The sequence below is a fragment of the Hydra vulgaris genome, chromosome 06 (genome assembly GCF_038396675.1).
Source record: "Hydra vulgaris chromosome 06, alternate assembly HydraT2T_AEP".
Classification (NCBI taxonomy): Eukaryota; Metazoa; Cnidaria; class Hydrozoa; order Anthoathecata; family Hydridae; genus Hydra; species Hydra vulgaris.
Window position 1 is genome coordinate 3,601,190 of NC_088925.1, and position 27,497 is coordinate 3,628,686.

At 28.8% G+C, this 27,497-nt stretch overlaps 1 protein-coding gene across 2 annotated transcripts in view; it reads right to left on the reverse strand.

The window, feature by feature from the left end:
• Positions 1-27,497, reverse strand: part of LOC101234320 (phospholipase DDHD1) — a 71,293-nt gene that overhangs the window by 7,289 nt on the left and 36,507 nt on the right. For both annotated transcript variants that reach the window (XM_065799007.1, XM_065799006.1), the window contains exons 9-10: positions 22,063-22,271; positions 15,720-15,900 (exon numbers count right to left, since the gene is read on the reverse strand). In XM_065799007.1, coding sequence (XP_065655079.1) covers positions 15,720-15,900; positions 22,063-22,271 — 390 coding nt within the window. The remainder of the gene's footprint in view (positions 1-15,719; positions 15,901-22,062; positions 22,272-27,497) is intronic.

Genomic DNA, 27,497 nt, shown 5'->3' on the forward strand with positions numbered 1-27,497 from the left:
ATTAGATATTAAAAAAGATAATGCTAAATGTTAAAATTCAGAAACCATGGACAAACTTGAACAAGCAATTCAACAAAGCTTGGACAACATCAGAAGTGTTTTTTTTAATTTACAGAAAAAATTTACAGAAGTGAAGATCAAGAGAAAGAATCAACTTCTATCACTGAAGTATCACAGAGGTGAAGATCAAGAGAAAAACTTCTATCACTGAAAACTTTGACAAAGTGAGAAACAAACAAACAGACAATAAAAGTGGCAAACTGAAAAAAAGAGAATAAAGTTTTTAGAAAACAATTCAGCTTTGTCTTTAGGTGAGGTGACAAAGTCTGAACTATACAAGAGAGGTGGAATTAAAGATTTGCCCTTATTATTAATACTATTAAAGATTCTCCAGAGGTCACGAGAGCCTACTTTTTAGATGAGATACAAGATTTCATGACCTGAGAATAAACCATTGTAAAAATCTTTTTACAAAGTTTCTAGCAGTAATAAACAGACGTTTGTTTTCTGTAGAATTGTTTTGCTTATAAATATGGAAGTAACGGTTTCGATTGGCAATCGCAGCAGCACAATTTGAGGAAAACCATTCATCGAGAGGGAACAAAAGATTCCATGCCAGCCTGAATCCACGAGGTTATGTAAGAAGCACATTTGTCGACAGGAAGACGAAAGACTTCTACCCAAGGGCCATCACAAAGAAAATCACAGAAAGAATCCCAGTCAGTTTTAGAGAGATCAAACTGTGATCAGAAGCACCTAAAGGTGAATGTGGAGAAACTGAGCACTGACTGGGATCAGAAACAAGACATAAGTCAAGTAGAGAAGGTAAATGATTAGAGTTGTCTGGAAAGCAAGTTGGAAAGTTAACTATTTGAGTTAGGGATTGAGAAAGGCAAAAATTGTGGGCTTTAATGCCTGCAGAATCACTGACACTAGAGCCAAGCCATTCAGAGTGGTGAGCATTAAAGTCACCAACAACAACTATATTAGCTGATGGATAAAGAGAGAGGGCTTGGTCAATATGATCAGAAACAACATCAAAAAGAGAGCAGTCTTGAGATGAAGGAGAGCGATATAGAACAAAGAGAAAGACGATAGAGCGAAGTGGTGCTAAACGAAAGCACATGAAAGAATAGTCTGTGGATTCAAACCTAGTTTCACGACAAATGGGTGAATTCTTACAAATGTAAATGCCCAAGCCAAGCATGTGACTATTGGAGTCTTTACAAATTAAACGAAGATAACCATCAACACTAAGATCACAAGATGAGACAGCTGAACTCAAATTAGTCTCACAAAGAGCAAGTAGGTCTGGTGAACTTTGCAAGAGATAAAACTCAACAGAAGAAAAGTTACTTCGAAGACCACGAATATTAGTGAATGATAGGATTTAGAGAACTTGGTGATGATGATGGTTTTTTGTGTTTTTTAGTTTTTGGTACTTAATTCATTTTTGAATTTGTTGAAGAACTTGACTCAAAGCATAGATAGTACTCAGAACACTGTTTAATAGCCCAAGCAATTGCCTTATTGCTATTAATAAACCCTAAGCCGTAACAATGGGCTCCATATGTGGCCTCCGCAATGCACACCAAAAGTACGAACAAGGACACCATCCATGCGCAACACGGCACTGTTAATACTTTGATATTTTTCAGCTGTTGATGGAATCAGCCTCTCTGAGAGCTACCACAGAGTTCGGGAAACCTGACTACCAGCCGGCCTCAGAACCATAAAACTGAGTTTTAGTGCTGTACCCTCATTAGGAAATAATAGAATGAGTTGCCTAGTCATAAAAACAGAGACACTAACAAAACTCATGCATTGAGTCAAGAAGATCCAGCATTCAACATCCTAAACTGGAAACAATGTATTAAAAATACATCTGCGCCAGCCTAATAGATGAAGAAGGGGTGCGAGGCTGGTCAACAGATAGAATCTGTTTACCCCTTAAGCCTTTGCCTAGGAGGCCTTCTACAAGACAGTAGCATGATGCATTTAACATCTGCCCAAGACGAGTATTTTTATCGAGACACCATCTCTAGTCTTTACTTAACTAAGAGCCCCAAGGCAGGTGTTTTAAGCCGGAGTTGGCATCTCCTAGCCTTTGCCTAAAAAAGGTGTATCCTACAAGGCAGCAGGACATGAAGCAGATTGTACTGGGTTACATGTTACCAGTTTTTATCATATAGAACATATTAAGGGCGTGGCAGCATTGATTTTTCAAAAATGTTATTATTTGGGACACCCTAATGGACATCTTGAACCAATTCCAAATGACAAACAAATAGTTCCAGCAAATTTGCTTCAGGTAATCCAATGCAACTGCAAATCTAGTCAATATGTCAAACAAGAATATGCATATACAAGAAAAGTGGTATTAAGTGTATGCCAGCATGTAGGGATTGCCATGGGATTAATTTCAACAATAAGGCTGTAAAAAATTTAATTGTTTATTTTATAATTTACCTATTAAGTAGTTAATAGTTATATTATAAAATAAACAAGTAAATTTAAAAAAAGTTAAATTAGGTTTTTGTTTATTTCTCACCATGGTATCAAACTTATATAAGCATATTAAATCCTATTGAAATTATGATCAAACAGCTGTTAAAAATGTGCATTTGACTGTAAGCCACATTAAAATAAAATCATTTTATTCATGTTCTGTAAAAAAATCCTCACCCATCTTTTTATTAAGACCCCCTTCCTCCTGGGACATAAGTTCTAACCCCCTTCCTTTCTTTGATTAACATCGCCCACCGTTGTTTAGGCACTTCAACTTTATTTAGTATGATGAGAATGGATATTTGAGTAATAATTGCACTTACATTTTCAAACTTACTTAAAATTAGGAAATCAAATACTGGTATACTGGGATAAAGAAAACCAGGATATTGGTTAATTTTTTTCAGTTTTGAATACTTTAAATTTAAATATTAAATACTATTGAATACTGTAAATAACTGTATTTCTGAATTTTATTAGTGTAAGTAAAAACCCAATATAAAAATAAAAAGGTGTCAAATTCTGAGTTTAGCTCATAAACTGAGACATCAAAAGCTCAACATATTATTACATTACTTATTATTAAAATTAATAAAATCCCAGGAGATACATAATTATGGGTTGTTTCACTATTCTTTTTTGAAACAATTAGATATACATAGATTCCTAATCTAGATGGAATAGAGCCTAATAGCAATGCTTGAACATTTTTACAAAATCATGATTTCAAAAATCCAATATTAACTTTGAACTAAGCACTTTTGTCAGTGATATAAGTCAAAAAACCAGTAAAAGTAGCTTGAGTCACTTTGTTGCAAGGATGTTAACTTGATTCCTGCGGATACAACAATTAAATTTATCTTTGACAGACTGAGTGAAATTAAGGCATCACTGAGTAAAGATCTTCTCAGTGCATTAAAAGAACTTATTATAGCAAGAAGAATGGAGTTGATCAATCTAATTTTTTATTTGCATTAAGATCAAGAAGATGGTATTAGCAACGTAAACATAACAAATTTCAATTTTCCATGCGTACTTATAGCAGATATACTCAATTTACTGCTGGGTAATGTAAATCAGAAAGGACTTTAGATTTTAAGTACAGCATTTAAGGAATGAGCCCAGGAGATTCTTCACTTTAAGGTTAGTTAAGTTAGATAAGTAAGTTTGTTTGTATAAGTAAGCTAAGTTAGATAAGTATGTTTGTTTGTATAAGCAAGTTAAGTTTGATTAGGAGTAAATTCTGAGTAATGCAGAAAGATGTACAAACCTATTTGTAAACAAATAAATTATAAAGTTGTCAGGAAATAACCAGAACATACTGGTATTATAACCAAGTGTCTAAAAAAGAAAATGAGGCTCTTTAAATATAAAATGGTGTGAGAATATCTCCAACAGGTTTGCAATTTTCATTGAACAGTTCAGCAAACTGGTGTTGAGTTTGAAGTTAAAGTTCTTAGTGATTTGTAAATTTATCTATTTAGTTTTAATAAAATAATTTTATTTTTTAAATACCAATTTTAATTATTATACTTTTATAATACTGAAATGGCGGTATTGATTATCTGATATCGGATACCCTATTTAAGGTACTATGAAAATAACATTCAAATTTACCAAAAGATGCCAAAACATTATTCAAAAGTAACGGCTGTTTTAGTACCACAATTTTGAAAGACATTTATGGAAAAGAGGCAGAGTATGTTTGTTTGTCTTGAAATAAAAAGCCAATAAGTGAATTTAATGATAATTTATGATAATTTAATGATCATATTATATAAGAATTTAATGGATAATGAACATTGGTTAACTCAAACTGTTTCATTTGGTTCCTTCAAATCTTTAATTGATTACTATTAAAATTCTCCGGTTAAGCCAAACTTCTGTTAACTCGTACTTTCTCAAATTGAACCATTTTTTTTGTCTTATTTTCCTTTTTTTTTTTTTTGCAAATTTCTTTGGTTAACTCAAACTTTTTGTATGAGAAATAAAAAAAAACAAAAGTTAATTGAAATTTATTTTTAAGAAGCCATTCCATATAAAACATAAATAAAAGTAGCCTGATATTTTCTATATTTTTTGTTGTATTTAGATCTAAATAGAGTAGATTGTTATTAGACGTAAAATAATGCTATAATAAAACTGTTACAAATTAAATAATAAAATAGCAATTATGTTATAGTTTTAATGAGTTTCTAAATAAAAGATTGCTAGCTTTCAAACGCAATTTTATTACCAAATAATAAGGAAGTCATTGTGTTGCTAAACTTTTTCCAATGTCATCTTTTGAGTGTACAGCATGAATGCGTAACTTCTTTTACTGAAATATTTTTCACGCTTTTATTAGTATAATGGTGTATATTTAATGTTTTTACTTTAGCATTGAATAAAGAAAAATTGCCTTAACCTGAACTTATATCAAACTTATAATAAACTCCTCTTAAGGAAAATTTTGGCTGATATAATCAGTAAAAATTTTCCTTAAGAGGAATTTGCTTTAGTCAAACCATTTTTTTTTTATCATTTATTCTTATTATAATTAAATTGTAAAGTCAAATCATTTTCCTTAGTCCCTTGGAGGTTCGAGTTATCAAGAATTTCAAGGGGTAAACAGATTCTATCTGTTGACCTGCTTTGCACCCCTTCTTCATCTATTAGGCTGGCGCAGATGTATTTATAATGCATTGTTTCCTGTTTAAGATGGATCTGGATCTTGTGACTCAATGCATGGGTTGTGCCTCTGTTTTTATGACTAGGCAACTCATTCTATTATCTCCTAATAAGAGTACAGCTCTAAAACTCAGTTTTATGGTTCTGAAGCTGGCTGGTAGTCAGGTTTCCCAAACTCTGTGGTAGTTCTCAGAGAGGCTTAGATCAACACCTGTAAAGTATCAGAATACAAACAGTGTCATGTTGTGCATGGATGGTGTCCCTATTCATACTTTTGGCGTGCATTGTCGAGGCTGCATTTTGGAGCCCTTTGTTACGGCTTAGGGTTTATTAATAGTAATGAGGTATTTGCTTGGACTATTAAATAGTGTCCTGAAAAATATCTTTAGATTGAGTCAAGTTCTTTAACAAATCCAAAAATGACTAAAGTACCAAAAACTATAAAACACAAAAAAACCATCATCATTACCAAGTTTTCTAAATCTATTATTCACTAATACTCATGGTCTTCAAAGTACAGGGCTTGAATTAAGTGATCGTAAATTGCAAAATCTGGAAATGCTTCCAGCCTTTAAATTTTTAGCATTTTAAAAAACTGTAAACTCTTTTTTTGTTGTTTTTTTTCTCGTTTTGATCATTAAACTTAATAGCTGTCAATAAAAAAATCTTGAATTATGAAATTATAAAACATTACTATTTTAATTTTACTATTTTTTAAAATTATGATTTAAACTTTAATACTTTAATTTATTTAAATTTATATAATTGATATATGATATAATTAATATTTTAATTATGTCAGATAAAACTAGAATTTGATTACGATGATTAAAAAACATCACAACAGTCTAAAGGAATTTAGTGGTGATCAAATATTTTAAATGAAATCACACGATATTAAATACTTTTATACCTTATTTAAATCTTATTCAATATTTTCTTATAAATTGAATGCTCGTAACTCTTTAGCAGATATGTATACAAAATTAAAGACAGAGGAGTTTAAAAAGGGTAGGGTAACAACATCAGTTTTTGCTGTCTAATAACATCTGTAAATACACTGAGGTATAATAACATCAGTGTATTTACAGATGTTGCATTTTAACCAAATGGTTAAAATAATGGTTTACTTCAGTTATAGTTACATCTGAAAAAAATAATAAATATAAATGCTTTATTTTAACTATATGTGGTTAGATATAAGATTTTTTTCAGATGTAATTACATCTAGAGGAAATTCTTCCAGATGTTATTGGACTTGGAAAAAAATTACCAGATGAAGTTACGCCTTCCTAAAGATGTTGTTAGGGGTTTCCTAAAGATGTTGTTAGGAATTTCCAGATGATAATGAACAGATGTTATTTGAGTAAAAAAAAGCTACAGATAATCTTGGACAAAAGTGTACAGATGATCTTGGACTACTCTACAGATGTTGTTGGACAAATATAGTAATCTTTTACCATTTAAAAATATATAAAACTAATTTAAATCTTTTATAGTTATTAAAAAAAGAAAAAAATAGCTCTAATATTTAATAGTAATATTAAATTAATTAATAATAATATTAAATAACTCTAATATCTAAAAAAAATCTTATTTATTATCATTTTTATTACCAATTAATTAATTTCCGATTTAAAACATTAAAATTTTTAAATAGTTCCTATAAGTTTTGCCCTAAACAAAAATCGATTTTAATGTTTCATGCAATGCGCAATTAGCTTTGGTATAATTTTTTATTAGTTGATTTTTAAATTACCGTGCAAATTTTTTGAACCTTAAGTAATTATTATTACTTTCCTACAACTTTTTTATTTATTTATAATCAAATTTATTATAAACAATAATTAAAATACATAAGTTTTGATTGTTATCATTTTTAAAGTAGCAAACTTTTTTCATTAATTTTTTGCAATACGATAAATTAACCATTTCATTAATAAACTGAAAATTTGATGACCAAAGATATTTCCAGATATCGCAACTCGTGATCACTAAATTCAAGCCTTGAAGTAACTTTTCTTTTGTTGAGTCATATCTCTTGCAAAATTCATCAGACCTACTTGCTCTTTATGAGACTTAAGTTGAGTCTCATCTTGCGATCTTAGTGTTCATAGTTATCTTTTTTTAACGTTTTTAGTTATCTTTCTTTAAAAGACTTCAATAGTCACATGATTAGCTTAGGCATTTACATTTATAAGAATTCACCAATTTGTCGGTAAACAAGGTTTGAATCCACAGACTATTCTTTTATGTGCTTGCGTTTAGCACCACTTCACTGTATCGCCTATCTCTTTGTTCTATATCACTATCCTTTATCTCAAGACTGCACTCTTTTATTTCTGATCAAATTGACCAAGCCCTCTCTTTTATCCTTCAGCCAATATCGTTGTTGTTGGTGGCTCATGACACTAAATGGCTTAGCTCTAGTGTCAGTGACTCTGCAGACATTAAGGCCCATAATTTTTGCCTTTCTCAATTTCTAACACTAATAGTCAACTTTGCAACTCACTTTGCAGACAATTCAAATCATTTACCTTCTCTACTAGACCTATGTCTTGTTTCTCATCCTAGTCAGTGCTCAGTTTCTCTACATTCACCCATAAGTGCTTCTGATCACGGTATGATTTTTCTAAAAATATTATCTCATTTTTCTTCATCATCAGAATCCCCCTATCATCGTACTTGTTACAACTACCTTAAAGCTGACTGGGACTGTTTCCGTGATTTTTTTTGTGATGGCCCTTTGTAGAAATCTTTTGTCTGCCTGCTGACAAATGTGCTTCTTGCATAACTTCTTGGATTCAAGCTGGCATGGAATCTTTTATTTCCTCTTGACGATTCCAAATCAAGTCTCGCTCTTCTCCATGGTTTTCTTCTCATTGTGCTGCTGCAATTTCCAATCATAACCATTACTTCCATATTTATCACAAAAACAACTCTCCAGAAAACAGACATTTGTTTACTATTGCAAGAAACCATTGTAAAAAAGTTTGTCTAATACCAAAGCCCGCTTTTCTCAGGTCACAAAATACCTTGTATTTTATTTCAAAATTTAGGCTAAAAGACTTCTGGAGAGCCTTTAACAGTGTCTGTAATAAGAGCAAATCTGTTATTCCATCTCTCTAGCATGGTTCAGATTTTGTTACATTAATTTAAAGACAAAGCTGAATTGTTTGCTAGGAACTTTTTATCAATCTCATCTCTTGATTTTATGATAACTTTGCTTAGATTCTAACAAAACACAAGTTGGATTCACCTTTACCAATTTTGTTTATCAAATTTTCTGCGATGGTTAACTTTTTAGAAAGAAAAGAAAAATTAATAGCTAAGAAAGAAAAGATAATCCAAATTTTGGTAATAAATCAATAAGAAAAAAAAAATTTTTTCTTAAAAAAAAAGTTTAAAAAATTGTTTGAACTTGATAACTTTTTTTTTGGTTAAAAAAAAAGTGAAAAAAAAAAGAAGTAATAAAATGTTTAGATTTGTAAACTTTGTTGATCTTCAATTTTTTTGATCTTCAATTCACATAATAGTGCAAAAAAATCAAGGAAATTTTAAATTGGTAAACAAAGTGTCAAAAAAATAAAAGTAGTCAGGCTAAAATTTATCATTATCTTTCAATTTAACAAACTGAAAATAAGTCTCAAAAAGATGACATCTTTATATTTTTTAATTATCTCTCCAACTGATATGATATCGGTCTAACTTTTTTTTTTTTTAAACAATTCACCTTTTTGAACTTTTTTGAAATAGTTTTTGTTTATCATAGAAATAATCTCTTAATCCAGGACATAACTTTTTAAACCTTTTTCTAGTTTTAACACTAATTCTAATTCTAATAAGTTGGCTTCACTTTCGCTTTAATTTGCTAATTCTATTATGCTATGGTTATATTAAAGAAAATTTGAATGTTAACATTTTTTCGACAAATGTGATGATAAATTTGAGCAGTCACACTCATCACCATCTTGCTAAGATATTCAATAAACACCAAACACTTGGTTGCCATGGTAAACTACTGGTAAACTTTATTAATACAAACTTTGTAGTTTACATTTACATTCCATTGTATAAAATGAGCAATATTGCTAATGGTTACTGTTCCATTGTTTAAAATGAGCAATGTTGCTACTTCTTTTCAACACCCAACCCCACCATAACCATTTGTGAATTTTTTTTTTTTTACTGAAATTGTTTTGCTCCCAATTTGCAAACTTATTTTTTTTTCTTCCTTTCTGTAAGTATTTTTATCTATTCAGTTATGTATTTTGTTGCTCTAACATTTTTAATAGAAGATGCTGTTTAAAGGAAAAATAAAGAAAAAATTAATAAGGGAAGATTTAAAATAATATATCATATATATTACAAAATATTTTCATTTCAAGTGTATCAGGTAAAATGCGTGACTTTCCCTGACGCTTTCAAGTCAACAAACAAATGTTGAGTTAACATTGAAACCTAACGCTGAATGCAATATTTAGAATAAAAGTTTTTTTAATATTAGTTTAACAATGCAATGTGTATTAAATATAGTGTAATTCACAGTTAGACTATGTGTATTAAATATAGTGTAATCTACAGTTAGACTATTTAGATAATTTTTAGTTAAAATTAGTTAGATTAGTTTGATATAAGTAGAAAAAGAGATAAGTTTATTTTATTAAAATATATTACATTATAAACAAAACATATACTACATTATATACAAAAAAACAAATATACTACATTATATACAAAAAAAACTACATATATTTTAAGGTTGTTCACGTTGTTTTTGCGATTTCAAAATTCTAAAAATAACACCGAAACAATTTTTCACATTTGAAATTTTAAAATTTGCTTCGAAATATTTTTACAGGGATTAGAACCCCAAAGGTTCTTTTGCAGGGATTAGAACCCTCAGGATAAGATATTAGTTGGTATTTTGTGACATTTTGTGGAGAGGGGAGGAGGGGGATCTGAAAAGTTTTTGTGTGGCATAATTTGGGAATGACCCCTTACATCTACAAGGTGAAATGTTTCATATAAAATATTAGTCCTCTCAAAGTGAATAAAACCTACCTACAGCAAAAGCTACTTAAGTGTTTTTGTTTACAATTGAAATTGTAAATTTTGAACGTAGAATTTTTTAAATTTTTACTGATTCACTTATTCAAATTTTTACTTATTAATTATTGAATGAAGATGCTTAAAAGCATCTTCATTCAATATTGAATAAGAAAAAATTGAGCTTCTAATTCAAAATTAAATTCAAAACTAAAATGTGGTTAAACCATAGTTTAAACTAGTGTTGTTACGACTATTAAAAATTTTAACTGTCGACTAAATCGACTAATATATTTTCAAAAGTCGACCAAAGTCGACTTTTTAACTTATATTAAAATTTAGTCAAAATGTTAGGGGGGGGGGGGGGAATTAATAAAAGAAATTAAGTATTTATGTTTGCTTTATATATTTTTAAATTATATAACTTAAATATTAATGAAACAAAACAATATGAACGTCATGCAGGATAAATTTTGCTAGGTCTCAATGATTTAATATTGTGAAAAAGTCCCTTTGATTTCTTGATAAATATAAAATAAATATAAGTCTAAAATAGTAAAATTAAAGTAAATATAAGTTTTAAAATATACTATTTAGATATGAAGGGTCTCACAATTTAATTATCCATAAAGCCCTAGTTAAAAAACAGAACGGATCGGCACTGTATATCAGATCGGCATTGTATACAAATATTTTTAATAATCACATGCAAAGACTGCAAAAAAAAAAAGAAAAAAAAAAGAAAAAAACAACAACACATAACTATAAAGTTTTTTAAGTATAATAATTATTATCATAAGTTATGAAGTTGTTTAATAATGTAGGGCCGTCAAGAAAAATCTTTGGACCATAAACAGGCAGATGCCAAAAAGCATGCGGAAATTTGTAATTTTGATTATTTATTATTTAAAAAAAATACTGAATAAATGAAAAAATATGTTAATTTAGTAAAAATAGAGAAAAAGTAAACAAAAATAGTGTAAGATGGAAATAATATTATTTGTACAAACACACACCCAATGAATTTTACCCAACCTCTTTTCAGGCCTGGTTGTTTGTATATTATTTTTTTAATACTATGTTAGAAGTAAGATTTGGCAAGTTACTTACTGTTAACATTACGCATTGTTAATTTAGGCGGAATTTAATTCTAGTTACCATACATAATTACCGTTATGAAGCTACTTTCAGTATATTATAAGTTACTCTTGAGTTACTTTTAGTTACTCTCAAGTTAACGCAGATACCAGTACTGGTTGCTGAAATCCTCGAACCCTTAATCCTCGAACTTCAAGAGAGTAAACAAAAAACTTAGTGCTGGATTAGGAGAGAGGTCATCGGGATTGAGGGAGATACTATACTTTAATTTTTAATTTAATATGAAAGGAAGGAGGGGGGGGGGTAAATATTTTATTCCGGCACAGTCATATTTGCTTTTGTTAACAAAATAAAATTGCAAAGATTTATAATATTCCATCAAATAAAAAGATATTAGAAATACATGTAAAAGTACTATCAACTAAATCAACTTTTAGTCGATTAGTAGAAAATCCAAAGTCGATTAGATCGACTATCAGATTTTTCAAAGTCAACTAATTTTGACTTCTGACTAGTCCACTTTTAGTCGATTTAGTCGAAGTTGATAACAGCACTAGTTTAAACACTTTTTAATTTTAAACTTGCATAACGTAAGTTTAAACTTTAGATTTAGAATTTACATAAAAGTTTGTGCACTTTTACTAAATGATAAAATTATGATATTTAAAAGTTATAATATGCAATTCCCTTAAGACCTTTAATGCAGGTGTATGAAATCATTGTTGCAACGTAAATGGCTAACTACTCTCTAGTGGTTATTTAGATGAGATTTACAACGATTTCAAACAATTATATTTATACCTTAGCAATCTTTTTGTTACATAACTCTAAAATGTAACTAAAGTTATAATATTCTCCTTAATCGCTTGGTAACCTAAGCGAAGTTACGTGTGTTACAAATTTATTAATAACATAATTTACTAATTTATTAATATTTTTTGTATGTGTACGAGTAAAAAAACTACTTGCTTTTTAGTTTAAATGAACATGTCAAAAACAAGTAAATCCGTTATTAAGAAAGGAATAAGAAAACGAAGCTTCGTTTGGACATATTTCAAAATAGACCAAAAGAATCAAACAAAATGCATCATATGTTATATAATTTTACCTTACAACAGTTCGACCAGTTCAATGCAATTCCATTTATCAATTGATCATTGCATTAATTCAAAAATATCTAAAAAATTAACAATTTTACTCAACGATGACGATATATCCGATATTGAGAGCGGTTATGAGAATGGTTTTGAAGAGACTGGTCATAAAAAATTAAACAAGTTATTGGTGAACTTTATTGTTGGTACTGATCAGCCAATTTCGATAGTACGTCATCTAGATTTTGTAAATTTAGTTAGTGAGTTAAACAAAAGCTACAAAATGCGATGCATAAATACGATGAGTAAGAAATAATTTCCATTACAAACAATCTAAAATCAATCATAGAATTGAAGGGATGTCATTTCATTACAATTATTTGTGATGGTTGGTCATCATTGAGTAAAAACAGCTACCTCTGTGTGACTTGTCATTTTATTGACAAAAATATGATTCTGGTTGACCGAAACCTGGATCTTAGGTTTATGTCTGAAGTGAAAACAGCTGAATATTTAATACGTTAAACGAAATCTTCAGTGAATGGTCAATCAGTAATAAGATTTTTGCACGACTTACTGACTCAGGTGCAAACATTTGCTCTGCAGTAAATAAATTTGATGATAATGTTCTTAAGATTCCATGTGCTGGTCATCATTTGAATCTTGTGGTTAACGATCTTTTAAACACGAGAGATATAAAAGTAAAAAAATTAAAAAATGGGTCAAAGTGTTACGAAGTAACAGATTACTACGATGATGGAAAATTAATTAATAAAGAAATTTCAGAAAGTGAAGTTAAAGGGATCCCAAAGTGCCAAGACAAGTTGTGTGAATTTTTTTAAGTAAAACAAAATAATAAATGTATACCAACAATAACAAACTTTGTTGCTTTACTCGAAGCTCGCCGTCTCCAGAGTAGCAATTCTCTCAGAGTCTTTAAAATATACGCCACAATCTACAGACTTTATAATTTATTCAAGCGCGTTTAACTCTAAAGAGTTTTAGTAAATGACATCATTGTAGAATTTTTTTTTTTTTTGAATCAATATTATTTGTTATTGTTTTATTATTTTTTTTAAATAGTGTTTATTATCAATCGTATGACTTTCCTATAAATTTTATAGGAAGCTTAACATAAGAATATTTTTTTATAGAGCGTAAGAACCAAATAAAATTAAGATATTTATATTACACTCTTAAATAAAATAAATATATATAAAAAGTCGTTGATCACCATATATATTCTGAATCTTTTTTTCTTTTTATGTAAATAATGTGAACTTTTTTTAGTTTATCTAAGCCATTTATTGCTATGACGTTTTTGTTCTCCTATCGAAATGATATTTAAAAAATTTTTAAATTCTTAATTAATAAATAATTTTGGTAAACGACATCATTTATTAGAGATATAGCCGAGTAAAACAACAAAGTTTGTTTTTGTTGGTATACATTTATTATTTTGTTTTACTTAAAAAATTGTGCCCAAACATTTTTTTTATTATTGTCTTTAAAATAAACACAACTTGTCTCGGCACTTTGGGATTCCTTTAAAGAAGTTGAAAAATTAATAAAGGCAAATTGGAAATCGCCAAGGTAATTTCATCCTGCAGGCACATTGTTGGTTCATTTAAGCATTTGGAGATGTTACAAAAAAAGTTAAGAGAAGTTCAAGAAACATTTTGATATGAAACTAAAATAAAGTTAGTACAGGTTATAGCTATTTGCTGGAATAGCCAATTCGATATGATTGAATCTATATTAACTCATAAAACTGCATTCTATATGATAAGCATCGAATACCAAAATATAAAAGACTATCTTTTCACTGCTAACGAATTTAAGGCGCTGGAGGATTTATGTGATTTCTTACACCCAATTAAAGAGCTAACAAAACATTTTAGCGGAAAGAAATATGTTACAGTAACATTTCTATTTCCAACATTGTATTCTCTACTAAATGGAATACAGATAAATCATGTTGTAATTTAATTGAAAACAATGATAAACTTGAACCAGCTTAATTAATGACAAGTTGTTTTCTTTTCAGTCTTTATTTTCTTTTCCAGTCTGGAAAAAACACCAAAACAGAGCTGCAACCAGGGCAGGGCAGGCTTTAGTAGATGTCACGTGGTGGGGTGCAATTAAAATTTTTGCTAAGTAAAAAATAAGGTCCTTGTTTTTTGAAATTCGACGACTGGCTGGTCTAAAAGGTCTACATTTGCTGACTTCTTTAAAAGGGTAAATTTTTCTGACTAAATGCACAAAAAATGCATTGAGGAGGGAAGAAGTGTGAATAATTTTAAATTTAAGTAATCTTTCCCCGTCACTGAATGGTTTAGAAATAAAGAGACTAATTTCATAGCTTGCAACAGTAGCATTTACTGTTAAGATATTGCCTTTTTTTAATAAATCTTGTTGTCCAACGAACTAATTATAAATTTGTTTTTTGTTTTTCCCCCTAATTCGTCTAGAAACTGGTTAAGTTATTTAGATGTTTTGAATCATGGTGCCTCGATAAATTATATTCTTTGAACACTAAAACTGTGGTAAATTATTTAAGCCTCTGGTTATTTTAATATTATTATGCAAATAAAATATAAGGTATTAAAATTACTTTTTGGAATAAATTTAATTTTCCAAAATTCTTTATTTTTCTTCCTGAAATTAAATAAACTTTTCGAAACCTAATTTTATTTTCGAAATTAATTTAGCTTATCAAATATTGTTTGGTTTTTTTGAAATTAATTGCACATTTTGAAATTATTATTTTTCTTTCGAAATTAATTACACATTTCGAAATTTGTTTTTTTGAAGTTAATTTCACATTTCAAAATTCAGTTTTTTCTTTCAAAATCAATTTCAGTTTTCGAAATCCACTTTTTTTTTTTCAAAGTTAATTTCACTTTTCGAAATTCTGTTTTTTCTTTCGAAATTAATTTCACTTTTTGAAGTCCAATTTTTTATTTTGAAATTAATTTCACATTTTGAAATTCCTTTTTTATTTCCGAAATTAATTTGGCTAGTTCGATTATTTTCATAAGTTTTTATAGATTTCGAAAAAAAAAAGAAAGTATTTTGATACCATTTTAATCGAAAATTTTCAAAATTTCGATAATGAACCCTAATATATTTACATATAGTGAATGCAGCTATGTTCTATATTATAGACACTGAATAAACAACAAAGTAAACATAAATCTGATTTCTGAAAATTCTTTTGCTACTAACTTAAAATTTCAAATTTTAAACTAACTTAAAAATAAAATTTTAAAACCTTTTTACCCACAACCCTCGACTCACCTTAAAACAAAGAGAATAGAACTTGTCTGATAATTTATTCTCATTATCATTAGCTGCAAGTTGATACTCTAAATTAGAAACCTCCAATCTAGCTTTATACAAACGATAATGCAAATTATTTGGGTCAGTTTTAGTTTCAGCATGATGTTCCTTGCTCCATCCCCATAACCATGAGTATGATCTAGGGTATAAAAACAAAAATAAACTACTAGATTATTTGTTAAAAAATACATTTTTACAAAAATAATAAAATAACTTATGATTACCTATAAATACTTTTATAATTATTATATATAACATTAATTATATACAAAGTTTTTGTTTTTTAGTCAAAAATGTAAATTATGCAAATAAACAGTATAGAGTAAATTAACAGAATGTTACAAAAAAAAACTTTTTAGAACTTTTTAATTTATAACAAAAATACAGAAAATGTAAATTAACAACCTTTAAACAAGTAATGAAAGGTGTAGCAAAATTAACATCACTAAATAACAAAAACAACATCACTAAATAACCAAAAATAACATCATTAAATAACATCACCAAATAACAAAAATAACATCAATAAATAACAAAACATCACTAAATAACAAAAACAACATCACTAAATAACAAAAATAACAAAAATAGGTGGGGACTGTGTCACATTAATATTTTTAAAATTTCTTAAAAGTTTTTCTGTAACCTTTTATATCTGTTATAACAACAATATTCTGAATAGAATTTAGTTGTTGTTTTGCACATAATGACACCAATGGTTGGTCACACTCTTTGATAGAGATTTGGAGAAAAAAATTATTTTGTTTTTGATATAAAAGCAAAAATTATTTAAAAAAAAATCAAAATAATTATACCTAAATATTTGATGCTTAAAAAATATTTTTAATAATTAATATATTAATTTTTTTTTCTAAATATTTTATGCTTCATTGTTTATAAAAGCTCCTATCCAAGTAATATATATATAAGCAAATAATAAAGTATTCTAATATTTTTCTAAAACCAACAACTTAGAAAAATCACTTAGAAAATGTTTTCTTCTTCTTCTAATTATTTAGTAGTATACTTATACTTATAGTTTAATTATACAGTCAAGGAGGCTACTTTTTTTATGGTTACAACCCTCTCTCAACTCCAAAACATGAACCTCGACAAACAAGACCGCTGCTCAGAGAAACAAGTTAAGCGCGGTACTACCAGGGATGTGGTGGGGATCAAACTTGGAACTTCTTGCTCATGAGGCGAGAGTTCTACCACTACACCATTATCACATAGTATTTAAATAAAAGAGTTGTTATTTGCTAATAAATGTTTACCTGAGTTGCAATTAACTTTTTGAAGATACCAAAGTAGTTTTAAGATTTAAGCAGTTTAAAAATTCAAAAATATTTTAATAATAAAGAAAATTAAGGGTCTATTAATAGGGTATAATAAAGAAAATTAAGGGTTGTACTGGGACTTAAAAAGATTTTACATGAGACAAATTGGTGAGAGCTTTTAAATAAAATGGGGACATATTTCTAGCTCATATTAAGTTAAAAACTTTTTTAGACTTTTTTTAAATAATTGTGCGGTGAGTCCTTAGAAACTGGGTTAAAACCTTATCTCAACTTATAGTTGTAATATAGAAGATTGCAGACCTGATTGAATAGAAGATTTTTTCTTATTAATTTTCAAATAATTAGCAAAAGATTGTTATTTATTTGAAATTTATTACTAAATTAGTGCTACTTAGACCATATATATATATATATATATATATATATATATATATATATATATATATATATATATATATATATATATATTACAGCAAAAATTACAGCAAAGTCTTCAACTTTTTTCAAAAATTAACTCCACGTAGTGTGACGCTTACTTTTTACCATTTCTGAACTAAACAACTTTGTCAAACTTAATGCAGGGAAAGGATTGGTAAAAAAAAAATCATTTAGTGTGTGTACTTAGCACATATTGATGTTATGATATGTTGAGTTTCATAGTTTTTACTTGAAGTTTTACAAGCATTTTTATGTTTTTGTTGTTGTGATGGTCGTAATGAAGAATCCAATGCTTAAAAACAACAAATAAAATGACACAATGATGTAAGAAAAAAAAGTATAAATGATTATTAACAACCATGTATATTATGTAAAAACAATTTAATATTTTCAAAGTTCTCAATTATGGATAAACGATACAACTTTAACAGATACCATAATGGATATACGATACGATTACAACAGGACTGTATAAGCGTCAAAACACATTTATACAACTTTTACAACTTTAAAACCTATGCTATGATAAAAAGATTTTTTTAAATAACTTTTTTGCTTGAAAGTATTTTTAAATAGCTAAAAAAAAGAGTTATGAAGTTTAATGTGTTTCCATAACTTTTTTGCTTTTTTTTTTCACTCTATCTTGCGGAATTGTCTATATATATATTTATATATATATATATATATATATATATATATATATATATATATATATATATATATATATATATATATAAATATATATATATATATATATATGTATGTATATATATATATATATATATATATATATATATATATGTATATATATATAAAATATAATATATACATATATATATTTTTTTTGTTTTTTTTGTTTTTTTGTTATTCACCTCCTCAAGGCCGAGAAGGCCACTACAGATGAGGAGGCTACTTAATAGTGGTTATAACCCTCTCTCAACTCTATAACTCCGAAACACGAACCTTGACGAACAAGGACGCTGCGCGGAGAAACAAGTTGAGCGCGGTACTACCAGGGACGTGGTGGCGATCGAACTCAGAACCTTTCGCTTTTGAAGCGAGCGACTTACCACAACACCACTACCGCATTATATATATATATATATACATATATATATATATATATATATATATATATATATATATATATATATATATATATATATATATATATATATATATATATATATATATATATATATATATATATATATATTAGAGGTAGCCAGTTTGAGGAAATTTTCAAATCTAAAATACCATACACTCTACATTTGGGGCAAATGTTGAAAAAACAACTCCCAAAAAATTTCTCCAAAGAAGAAGAGTGTGGTCAGAAAATAAATATGTATAAAGAAGAAGAGTGTGGTCAGAAAATAAATATGTATAAAGAAGAAGAGTGTGGTCAGAAAATAAATATGTATAAAGAAGAAGAGTGTGGTCAGAAAATAAATATGTATAAAGAAGAAGAGTGTGGTCAGAAAATAAATATGTATAAAGAAGAAGAGTGTGGTCAGAAAATAAATATGTATAAAGAAGAAGAGTGTGGTCAGAAAATAAATATGTATAAAGAAGAAGAGTGTGGTCAGAAAATAAATATGTATAAAGAAGAAGAGTGTGGTCAGAAAATAAATATGTATAAGGAAGAAGAGTGTGGTCAGAAAATAAATATGTATAAAGAAGAAGAGTGTGGTCAGAAAATAAATATGTATAAAGAAGAAGAGTGTGGTCAGAAAATAAATATGTATAAAGAAGAAGAGTGTGGTCAGAAAATAAATATGTATAAAGAAGAAGAGTGTGGTCAGAAAATAAATATGTATAAAGAAGAAGAGTGTGGTCAGAAAATAAATATGTATAAAGAAGAAGAGTGTGGTCAGAAAATAAATATGTATAAAGAAGAAGAGTGTGGTCAGAAAATAGGAAGTAAAAGAACACTAAGGTCTAAAAAAAAACAATTATCAAAGAAGCAAAGCCAGCCATTAAAGGTAATAATTATTTTTAGAATGAAACCCTTAAGGTAAAAAATTTAGTTAAACTTTTTATTCCTTTTTTTTTGTAAACAAGGCTATGGGTATGGGGTTTCATTCATTGCTTGTTGAACATCTTCTTTTGATATCATGCATATATTATGATTTGCATGTTTCATTTTTCTAGCTGCTGTAGACTGGCTACATTTGAAATCTGTCAGATCAGCTCCTGTCAGTAAAAATTAGACCTGTCAGCTTCCAACAGGGATGGAAATACTGCAGGACTTAGCTTACAACCAATCATTTTTTTCAAGAACATCAAAAAAAGCCACTATTCTTGCTTGTCCTCCTCAGAAAAACTGAGGAGGACAAGCAAGAATAGTGCAATGAAAAGTAAATGTGATTGTGTTTTGGCCAAGGTAAAAGAGCCATGGATTAAAGCTGGATTTTTTATACTAAACGATCAAAGTCTAGTAAAAAATCTTTCAAATCTGGACAACGAATATTCAAATTAAAAAGCATGAAAAAAGGGGATCCGCTGCAGATTTATCAAAGCAACAAGATTTTAAAGTTTACCTGAACAAATTATTCTGGACTGGCATTCCTGATCTTAGGAATACAATAAAAAATGACAAAAAAAGATCTGATTCAGAAAAGGTTGAGGATTTGAGGGGAAAGAAGACTTATGCTTGAATCAGAAGACAAGAAGTACAGAAAAATAGTATGTATTTCTTTTAAACCAAAAAAAAAAAAAATTGCTAGGCCTTCTAACCAACTTACTTACAATTTACATGCCACTTAAGACGGTTTAAAAGAAAAATAGCTAAACAAAAAAAACAATGTTTACTCAATATTTCAATCTCTCGTATAATTTAATTAAAATTAATAAGTAGTAAATTTTTTGTTACATTTTTAGGCAATGGAGAGTAGCAGAAAGAGAAAGCAGCAAGTGAAACAACAATATAAAGAATTAGAGGGTACAACTAATGTTGAAAATAATAAAGATACTAGTGAGGACTCCTTGAATGATACTGATTTTGATCCTGGAGAGTGGTTTAAAAGAAAACCTTCACAACAAAAAGTCACTGCTGAAATTCCCATAGATGTTTTTGCTGGTAATGTAGCTCTTATGGCTACAATCAGTGATATTTCTTCAAGTGTTTTACATAAAGCTACAGGTGCAATTCTAACTCAATCAGGAGCTGATCTGACAGATTTCAAATGTAGCCAGTCTACAGCAGCTAGAAAAATGAAACATGCAAATCATAATATATGCATGATATCAAAAGAAGATGTTCAACAAGCAATGAATGAAACCCCATACCCATGCATAGTGCATTTTGATGGCAAAACATTATTTGAACTAAACAAAGGAAAAATAATTAAAACTGATAGACTGGGTGTACTCGTAAATATTGAAGGTGAGACACACTTGCTTGGAGTACTTCCTTTACCACCATCCTCTGGTGGACCTTCTTAAGGAGTACAACCTTGAATCCAAAGTAGGAGGAATATGTTTTGATACTACTGCAAGTAACACTGGATTAAAGAAAAGTTCTTTAATTAGAATATCCAACAATTTAGGCAAATATCTTTTACTTATTGCATGCAGACATCATGTATGTGAATTAAGAATGGTTCATTTTTGTAATTCAGTTTCAGATGAACATTCCACAGGACCAGATAATCCCATTTAAAAAAAATTAAAAACAAATTTTGAAAATCCTGATTTTAATTACAATCAAACAGAACTGATAAAGTTTGATTGGAAAGTAGTAAGGGGAACTATTCTTGAGAATACAGCCAGTCTGCTTTTAAAAGCTTTCAGAATTATGCCAAATCTTTAATTGTAGTAAATGACCATTCAGAAAGATCTGTTGGAATGATGCAGCAATTTATTCATCGATACAATAATAAGGAAGATAAACAGAACACATTGCAAACTGTTGAAAAAGTTCGTTGTGCTTTCAGAACACCTGGAAGATGTTCAAACAAACTTTCTAAAAGTAAATTTGCAGAAAAGCTTATCTTCACTTGACAAAAGGAAGAAAAGTGGTGAAAATGAGCATAAATACAACTGAATTTCTTTGCTTTTGAAACTTAATCCAATAACATGGAACTATTATCAAATATTGTAATTTTTTTAAATCTGAATACAAAAAAAAAACTTCTTTGTAAAAAACAACAATGCCATGTATTTTTGCTAAAATATATAGGTAAAAATTAACATCCCAGAAAAAAATTTTCATTTTTTTTCATTTAACTTTCCTCCTGGACCTGCAAAATCGGCTGTTTTTGATGGTTTTTGAGAATTTTTATTCTAAAAAAGTGCTTAGGGGGTAAGGATAGAGTGGACATGTTGAGCTCAACTTTTTTGGGAGTTGTTTTTTCAACATTTGCCCCAAATCTAGAGTGTATGGTATTTTAGATTTGAAAATTTCCTCAAACTGACTACCTCTAATATATATATATATATATATATATATATATATATATATATATATATATATATATATATATATATATATATATATAATATATATATATATACATACATAAAAGAATTAAAATTAAAAAAATAAAATCAGCTGTAACTACTTTTCAGAAACTGCTACTTGTAGATCAGCACTTTTTTTGTCTTCTTCAATTAAATGGGAGTTCCAACAGGAAAGAACATCATATACAATGACACTTCCAAGAGAATGAGCAATTATGGATACTTTACCACCATTTTTTTCGAATGATGGATTTTTTTTGGTGTATTGTTTATACACAGAGTTCAATATCTGACGTAGCATTGATATGATCTATGATTACAAAAAATAATAAAATTCTAAAAAAAATAAAGTTAAAAAATTGGCATATGTGCGTGCGTGTGTATGTATAAGTGTGTATATATATATATATATATATATATATATATATATATATATATATAATATATATATATATATATATATATATATATATATATATATATATATATATATATATATATATATATATGTATATGTATATGTATATGTATATGTATATGTATATGTATATGTATATGTATATGTATATGTATATATATATATATATATATATATATATATATATATATATATATATATATATATATATATATATATATATATACACTTAAAATTCAGAAAAAACAACTTTTTATGGAACCTAAAGCCATGAAGTACAAAATCAAAACATAAAAAAACTGTTTAAAAATTACAGTAGAATGAGTTCTTATGTTATAATACAAGAATGGTAAACTAATCTCCGCTATCAAACAATGAAAGGAGAAATTTATTTTTGTACCTACATTTAGAAATTAACTCGCCCCATTTGTTTAGCAGATTGTCTCCTCTATAAAATAATTTTTTGAATTTTTCATTTACATAGTTTACAAATATTTGACACAGAATTTTATGTTTTACAGCGTTTAACAATATTCCATTTAATTGAAGGTGTAAAGTTATTTTCATTCAATTCATATATTTCCTTAGACAGCTCAGTGTCGCTCTTGTACTTTTTTGAGTTATTGAACTTTAGATGGTTCGCATAATGTAATTTAAGTAGGTTTTGCTTATACTTTACTTTGTATTGAGGTTTATTTGAGCTTACAGGGCTTGGTAAACAATGTTGTCAGACATGCAGTGGTTGCTCCGTGGACAAAGGAATTTTTTAATGCAATTGCAGGTTTTTTCTGATAACTTTACATCACCATATAAAATATTTTTGTTGTGTGAGTTGATGATAGAATAATATTTATTATTTAATATTTCAGGAGTAGCTTATCTTAATTGTATTTCTGTTAAATATTATGTGTAATTTGTGGTTTTTAGGGAAATGCTGGGTCAATTAGAGTTAAAGATCATTGGCCAATTTTGGTCGCAATATTTTTACTAAATGGAAGATTGTACCAGATTATGTTTTGGTTGTGGTTATATTTTGGAACATTTTTTATGCTTGGTTTATATGCCAACTTATAGGAGTATCCCAATTGCTTTAATGCATCTTCATAAGGAGGTACCAATTTATTAAAAATAACTTCAATTGATGAGTTGGCAGACAATCTTAGCTCAATAATTTGCGGAAGATTATTTATTATGTTAGGTGGATGGTTTGAATCAGTAGACACATAACTTATTTTATTATCAGGCTTGCAGTATGGTGGGAATGAATTTTGTTGGAATGAATTTTGAGTAAGATTAAAAGTTAAATCAAGGTAATGATTTTAACATTGCTGATGATAGAGATGAGATTATTACATTTGAAAACTTAAATGATATGCTTTTTTATTTACAACATTTGATGGCCACTTTTGTTCTTAAAAACAGCTAAATCATCTCGATATAAACCAAAATCATTTTTGTTGTAAAACTGTAAAAACTGATCAAAAAGAAAAATCCCAATTAGTTTGCAAACTTCCGTGCCATCATATTCTCCCATGGTAACATCAAACAATCCTGCTTTCTTTTTAATCCATGATATGCCACCGTTAAAAATGAAAGATTTTCTTGCATGGCATATAATAGATTTGTTTTGCTATTATTATATGTTGCAAAGGTAATTACACTATTGAGCATTAATGACGGATAAAAATCATTTATATCAAATACAAGGAATTAACAAAGGTGTTTATCATCAATTTTGCGGAACCAATTTATTACATTCTGGGTATTTTGCCTTTAATTAAAGAAATGTTTATTTTAAAAAATTTAATAAATCTTATTAAAACCATCAAATTTTGCAATCTAAGCAACACCTTTCAAAAAAAATAAAAAAATAACAACATTAAATCTTTACGCAAATCAAAAAAAACTTTAACTCCAGCTGAAAAAATTTCCAACATGTACAAAATATTTAAAGATGATAACAACAACCTTCTAAAAAAAGCATTCACTTCCATTTATAAAAAGGCTGATCCAAAACTAAAGGTGCTGTCAGATGCTAAGCTCCATTATTCTCAATTCTCTAAATCTTGAATCTTATCTCAGGAGTTAAGCTCTAGAGACTTTTGGAAAATCTTCAACAAATCTTTAACAAAAATCTTTAACAAAGGAAGGTTAACATTCCTTCTCTCATTCATGAGACAGATCTTATTACCTCTACCAAGGATAAGGCAGAATTATTTGCAAAGAACTCTTCTTCTAATTCGACATTTCTTGAATTGAAACTTTTCGTTTAATTCGAATCTCGAATCGAATTCTCTTCCTTCCATTCCAATTAAAGAGGTTTACCCATTATTAGACATTCAAATCACTCCTGTTTCTGTTGCTAAAGTCATATCTTGATTAAACTCTTCTACGGCTTGTGGTCCAGACAACATTCCTGTCATAGTCTTACAGAATTGTTCTCGAGACCTCTCTTCAATTCTCTCAAAACTATTTAACAAGTGCTTGGCTGAGTCTTGTTTTCTGATCACTTTTCTTTCTGTTATTGGTCTTTGAGTCTTTAATAAAAATTTTTGTTGATAACTCAACTCCTGTCTTGACAAAAAGTCTTCTCTTTTAAATCACTTAGAACAGGCAGCTGATCTTGAATCTGATCTCACATCTGTAATAGATTAGGGTTCACAGTGTTTGTTAATTTTTACTCCAACAAAACTCAGTTATTTACTGCAAACAACTATCGCAATACTGTCAACATTCCTATATTAATGAATGGCATTAATGAATGGCAACCCTCTTGCTGAGTCCTTTTTTCTTTACGCCACCTTGGATTATCATTTACTACTGACCTTTCATGGAAAACATATATATAATCGGTTGCTAAAATAGCATCTGCTAAGCTTGCTTCTCTTTATTGTGCTCACCATTCTCTCTCTCCTGAATCCATTCTCTACCTATACAAATCTCTTATTCGTATGGAATACTGTTGTCATATTTGGGCTGGTTCTTCTAATGATGCTCTTTCTCTACTAGACAAGATCCAAAAATGCATTGTAAACATAGTTGGACCTGCCCTATCTGCTAATCTCAAGCCTCTTTCCCATCATTGTAAAGTTGCATCTCTTTCTTTTCTACAAATACTATCATACTATCGCTATACTATCGCTGCTCAAAGGAGCTATGATTACTAGTTTCATCAATTAAAACTCAATCTCACTTGACTTATCATTCAGCAAAGTAACATTCTTTCATTGTATCTGTCCCTGCATGCTCTAAAAACTTTTATTTGTCTTCAGTCATGGCCAAAAAAGTAGAGACGACAACAAAAACTTAGTTTTTAAAGTTTTGTCTTATTCTCTTATTATCCTACCCATTTTAGACCAGGGTTGGCATTAAAAAACCGCCCAAAAAAACCTGGGTTTTTTTTGGGTTTTTTTAAAATAATATTTTATTTAAAGGATTCTCTTTGCTTGGTTTTTTTCTGTGATTTATTTATTTCAGAAAACATTTAAACATAATTATGACTAATTAAAAGGTAATTATTATTGAAAAGAGGATATGGATATGATCAGAATATAGTATTTAATAAGAATTAAAATTCTTAAAAGACATGATTTTTTTGAAATATTTCTGAAAAAATAGTTTCAGTATTTTTTACAATATACTTTCAGTGATCTCAGTGGCTTTCATCAACCATATCAAAGTCAGGCCTGTGTTCTATCTTACAAATTACTCAAGAAACTTTTAAAATTACAAATTACTCAAGAAACTTTACAAAAATAGTGTTCAGTGTGACCATTGTTCAGAGAAGATTAGTGGAAAAATTGAAAGAGTACGTGTTTATTTGGAGAAGTGTAAAGAGAGAAAGAAGGACACTGATGAACAAGAACCAAGACCTGGAAGCTCAATGAGCAATATTAGCCTCTTGTCAAATGAGTCAGATACTTCAATTTCTGAAGGATCTATTATATCCAGCTCCACACCAGCAAAAAGGCTTAAACGTAGTAACTTAAATAACTTTGAAGTTAGAACATCAAATGATCAGAAAGATGCCATAGACAAGCAAGTTGCCCGGTTTTTTTCCAGCTCTAACATGTCTTTTAATTCAGTGGAAAATTGTGAGTTTCAGAAACTTTGCTCTCTTCTTTGTCCTGGGTATGTCCCACCAAGCCGAAAGAAACTGGGTGGAGATCTATTAAATAAAGTCTACGATGATCTGTCAGCTGGGATAAGGAACGAACTGGAAACCAAAGACACGTTAGTAATTTTTCAAGATGGATGGTCTAGTATTCAGAATGACCCAATAATTGCTATAAATGATAATAAATAAATGATGGAAAAAAGAGTTATCTGTACAACATAGTTGACTCAGGATCAGAAAAAAAAACTGCAGAATACTGCTTCAAAATCATCAATGAAGCTATAGTTAGCATAAAAAATGATTATAATAAGTTTGTATTTGTTGTCTGCACTGACAATGAAGCTAAGATGAAGAAAATGAAAGAGCTGATCAAACAAGAGTATCCTGATATGTTAACATATGGCTGTAATGAATATAGCCATCAAACGTGAGGCAAGTCTTCTTCTTAGTCAAATGAAAAAATTGGGGATTGCCTTAGACAAGATGTAGAGTGATTCTTGTCATCTCACTGACGCAGTTCATGTCTGGTATTCATTGATAAAGGATGATGAACTTTCCATATACTATGATGCAATAAAGAAGAGATTTCAAGATGCTGTACAACCCTTTCATATTTTGGCCTATATAACTGACCATCGCTATGTAGATGATTACAAAAGCTTCATTGATAATGATAATGAAAACAGTCCAGAACAATGGTTAGAGGACAGGAACCCTGATTTCTTGGGTTTACTATACAAGTTTAACTTGAAGGACAGGGAGGTGTTCCCCAAGCAAATGTTCTCAGAATCACTAAAGGTTATCTCTCCATCAGAATGGTGGAACATCATGAAAGGAAAGGTTACTAGATCTCAAATCAGGGATAAAGAGGTTTCTGCCAATTTCTGCAGCTTTCTAGCTTCTCTACACTCCTGTCCTGCTAGCTCAGCCTCAATTGAGAGATGGTTTTCAACCTTTGGATTTGTCTGGTCGAAGATCAGGATTCGTCTCGGTGCAGATAA